The sequence below is a fragment of the Sapajus apella genome, unplaced genomic scaffold (assembly GCF_009761245.1).
Source record: "Sapajus apella isolate SASKATOON/1434 unplaced genomic scaffold, GSC_monkey_1.0 scaffold51, whole genome shotgun sequence".
NCBI lineage: Eukaryota > Metazoa > Chordata > Mammalia > Primates > Cebidae > Sapajus > Sapajus apella.
In genome coordinates this window covers 3,334,191-3,337,885 of record NW_022436991.1, presented here as the reverse complement: position 1 = coordinate 3,337,885, position 3,695 = coordinate 3,334,191, and the positions used below count along the sequence as shown (strand labels likewise).

Below are 3,695 nucleotides of genomic sequence, written 5' to 3'. Positions count from 1 at the left end.
GAAGGAAGAGGAAGGAGGAGGAGAAGAGGAGGAAGAAAGAGGGAAAGAAAGAAAAGAAAGGAGGCGGAGGAGGAAGAATAAAGAAGAAAGAGAAGGAAGAAGAAGGAAGATGATGATCTCGGGATCCCAGTTCACGATGCCAAAAGGAAAAACTTAAGCTAGAAGCTGAGTCATGCCAACAGCTGCCTTCCCTTTTGTTCATAAGCAGGTAGCTACAGATGAAAGTGTTAAATATTTGCACAGCTATTCTCTGTTCACCTTCTCTTATGTACAGTGCTGATTTACTGAGCAAGGATGAATACCCAAGTGACTCTCCCCCTCCCTGCTCCTTTTCTCTTGCAGGTTGTGGGTTCAGTCACGTGACCGTACCCTCCCTCTTTCCCTTCCAGAGGGCTTTTCTCCTTTAAACCAAGGGAGGGAGAGCATCAGGACAAATACCTAATGCATGTGGGGCTTAAAGCCTAGATGACGGGTTGATGGGTGCAGCAAACCTCCATGGCACATGTATACCCACCTAACAAGCCTGCACGTTCCGCACATGGGTCCCAGAACTTAAAGTAAAATAAAAATAAGTAAACATTGAAGCTTTCAGAATCATCTCTGGAAAAAGACACAGAGCACAGATTGATCTATGGATGTGTGTTCCTGTGGACATGCCAGGTATGTCCTTAACCTTGGCAAAGTAAACTTCGAAATTGATTGAGGCCTCTCTCAGATACTTTTTGGTTTGCAGAACATGAATGCTTTTAGGGCAGGAGAGCAACCCTGGGATCTGGAGCTGGCAACTTTCCCTTCAACCCCGGGATGCCCACCTTGGGAAGACGGCATGGAGGTCCCGCTACCTACCTTCCTCACCAGTACAGGACTGGGCCTCAGAAGGGACAGGGATGTGTCTAAGGCTCCTCACGCCATCCCTGGTAACGAGGTACAGCTGAGAGCTGGGGGGGGAAGACGACAGCGTCAGATGCGTCATTTTCATTCATTCATTACACAAGTAACACCTTGAGCTGCCAGAGCTTGGCACAGGAGCGAATTCTACCCTGAAGGGGACCAGGCTTCAGGCAGTGGACACGCTGGTGGGTGATACTCCACGGGCACAGGGACAGAGGCTGAGGACCACAGATGGTGACAAGTGCTGTGAGAAACCCACACGGAGGATAGCATAGCACAGACTGTCTCAGGGACAGAGCGGGCATTCCCTAACTGTGGTAGGGGGAGTTCTCTGCAGAGGCGACATTTGAGCAGAGGCCCAGAGGATGAGAAGGAGCCACTGTTCCAGACAGAGGACACAGCACGAGCAAAGGCCTGGGATAGGAACGAGGTGGCCACTTTAGGAGTATGGAAAGAAAGCTAGCTGGGGAGTGTCAGGATGGAGGCGGACAGTGAGTGAGGGGCAGGGAACAGGGGAAGGAGGGAGGAGAGAGGAGGAAGGTGGGCAGAGTCCCCATAGGGCAGGACAAGGCCAAAGATGCAGGTAGGTGGGGCAGCCTGGACTCACTCTCATTCCCTCTGAAATTGTCCCTCTCTGAGTCACCTCCCTAAGTGTCACAGACAAGCACACCCCAGAGGGACCCCAGGAAAGAGGTGAGGGTCTGAAAGTTCTCCAGCTGTCACCCCTAGGCTGCCCACAGTCCCTGTCATAGACACATCCACCCTTTACAGTCACAGACATGCACACTCGTGGACACACACGCACTCCCACAAATGCTCACAGACATGAGACACCTCCACTCCCACAATGCTGCTCACTGGCACACTCACTGACATGCAGACACACCCTCATGCACACAGCAGCTCATACACGCCCTCTCATATGCCTGATCACGTGTACTCACAGACACAGGCTCATGGGCGCACAGTGTAACACACATGCGTACTAATGTCACATCCACACCCACGCACACCTCCATGTGCACTCGCAGACATGTGATCACACACTCACATGCATGCACGCACATACACACACACGCTCACATGCTCTTTCGTGCTCATGGTTCCCTGCCTGCTGGCGCAGGGCACCCACCTGAAGCTGAGCAGCTCCACAGCCTCCTCGGGCGTGTTCAGATGCACCTTGAGGTCCCGGCCCTTCTGCATCTGGATCCCTCCATCCAGGCTGGCGGCGCTGCGGACGCTGGTCACCCACCTCAGCCCAGCCTGCCCCAAGGCTCCCGTTGTGCCCATCTGAGCTGAGATCTGGAGCAGGGCACTGAGGGACAGGCACATACCAGCTGCATCTCAAGGGCCCTGGAGCCACACCCACCACCTCCAGCTACCCCTTCCACCACCGCCCCCCGCCGCCCCCCCCCCCCCGCCCCCCCCCCCACCGCCCCCAGCTGCCCCCTCCACCACTATCACCCCACCCACAGGCTTTACGTGCACCAAGCACTTGCCAGTCCTCACCTGCACTCATCCCTCTTACAGATGGGGAAACTGAGGCTCAGAGAGGTGACAGCACCTGCCTGGGTTCCACGACTGGGACAAAGCATGTGGCTGGGACACCTGAACCCTGGCTGTCTAAGTCTCAGCCCAGGCTCTTCACCCCACAGAGCACCAGCCTAGGGCGTCCACGTTCCCCATGTCAGACCCAGGACCCCAGAACAGCTCAGCTGAGTGGCTGGGGACAGATGCTCAGCAGTGCCGCAACAGGTTCTGGAATCAGACCCAATATTGCACGCATTCTGCTCAGGCGCTCTGGTGCCACGTGCCCCAGGCTTTTGGCATCCTCGCCTTGAGCTTTGGTTTCCTCACCTGTCAGTGGGAGTAAGAAGCACCAGCCTTGCTGGTTTGGGAGGGGGTCGCACCAGTTCAGTGAGCTCAAGGCTAGCTCCTCTCCTCCCTTCTGGGTGGGGTGGTTGGAAGGGCATAGACTTGTGGCATTAGACCAGAATACCAGCCGCCTGGCACTGCTGTGTAACCTCGAACCCATGACCAGACCTCTCTGAGCCTCAGTCTTCTCATCTGTAAAGTGGATCTAACCACCCAGCATCCCTACACACAGTCTCTTGGCACAGGTGGTCTGCAGAATAGGGATCCCCTTGGACTGTGTGGATGTTCCCTGCATCCCCCAGGTCGCTGCAGCCCTCTGTAGGAGTGGAATCCCACCCCCTAACCTGAGCCAGGTCCCAGGAGCCAGCTACCTGGGCTTGACATAACCATTCACAGAGAAATCCGAGCGCTGCTGGAAGTCGGCGATTCCTCGGACCCGGATGCTGATGGCGGCCGAGGCATTTAGGGTCAGCTGAGCAGGGAGGCCAGACACTGTGGGAAAGGCCAGCTCCTCTGCGGCCAGGCTCAGCCTCCGGTTCATCTGTACCTCTTGCCCCTGCAGCCAAGAAACCGTAAGCGGGGCCAGGCGCAGTGGCTCACACCTGTAACCCCAGCACTTTGGGAGGCCAAGGCAGGTGGATCACTTAAGCCCAGCAGTTGGAGACCAGCCTGGAGAACAGGGGAAAACCCCATCTCGACTGAAAATACAAAAATTAGCTGGCATGGTGGCACATGCCAGTAATTCCAACGACTCAGGAGGCTGAGGCACGAGAATGGATTGAACCCAGGAGACGGAAGTTGCAGTTGAGCCAAGATCACACCACTGCACTCCAGCCTTGGAAACAGAGCAAGACTCCATCAAAAAAAAAAAAAAAAAGAAAGAAAGAAAGTACGTTAGAACAATAACATTATGATCTCATTTCTGTAAA

The 3,695-nt window shown here is 55.0% G+C and overlaps 1 protein-coding gene across 1 annotated transcript in view; it reads right to left on the bottom strand.

The window, feature by feature from the left end:
• The window catches only part of LOC116526419, a 164,070-nt gene that overhangs the window by 108,360 nt on the left and 52,015 nt on the right, over window positions 1-3,695 (bottom strand). The window contains exons 19-21 of the mRNA XM_032242701.1: window positions 3,138-3,322; window positions 2,024-2,206; window positions 847-938 (exon numbers count right to left, since the gene is read on the bottom strand). Of these exons, the coding sequence (XP_032098592.1) occupies window positions 847-938; window positions 2,024-2,206; window positions 3,138-3,322 (460 nt within the window). The remainder of the gene's footprint in view (window positions 1-846; window positions 939-2,023; window positions 2,207-3,137; window positions 3,323-3,695) is intronic.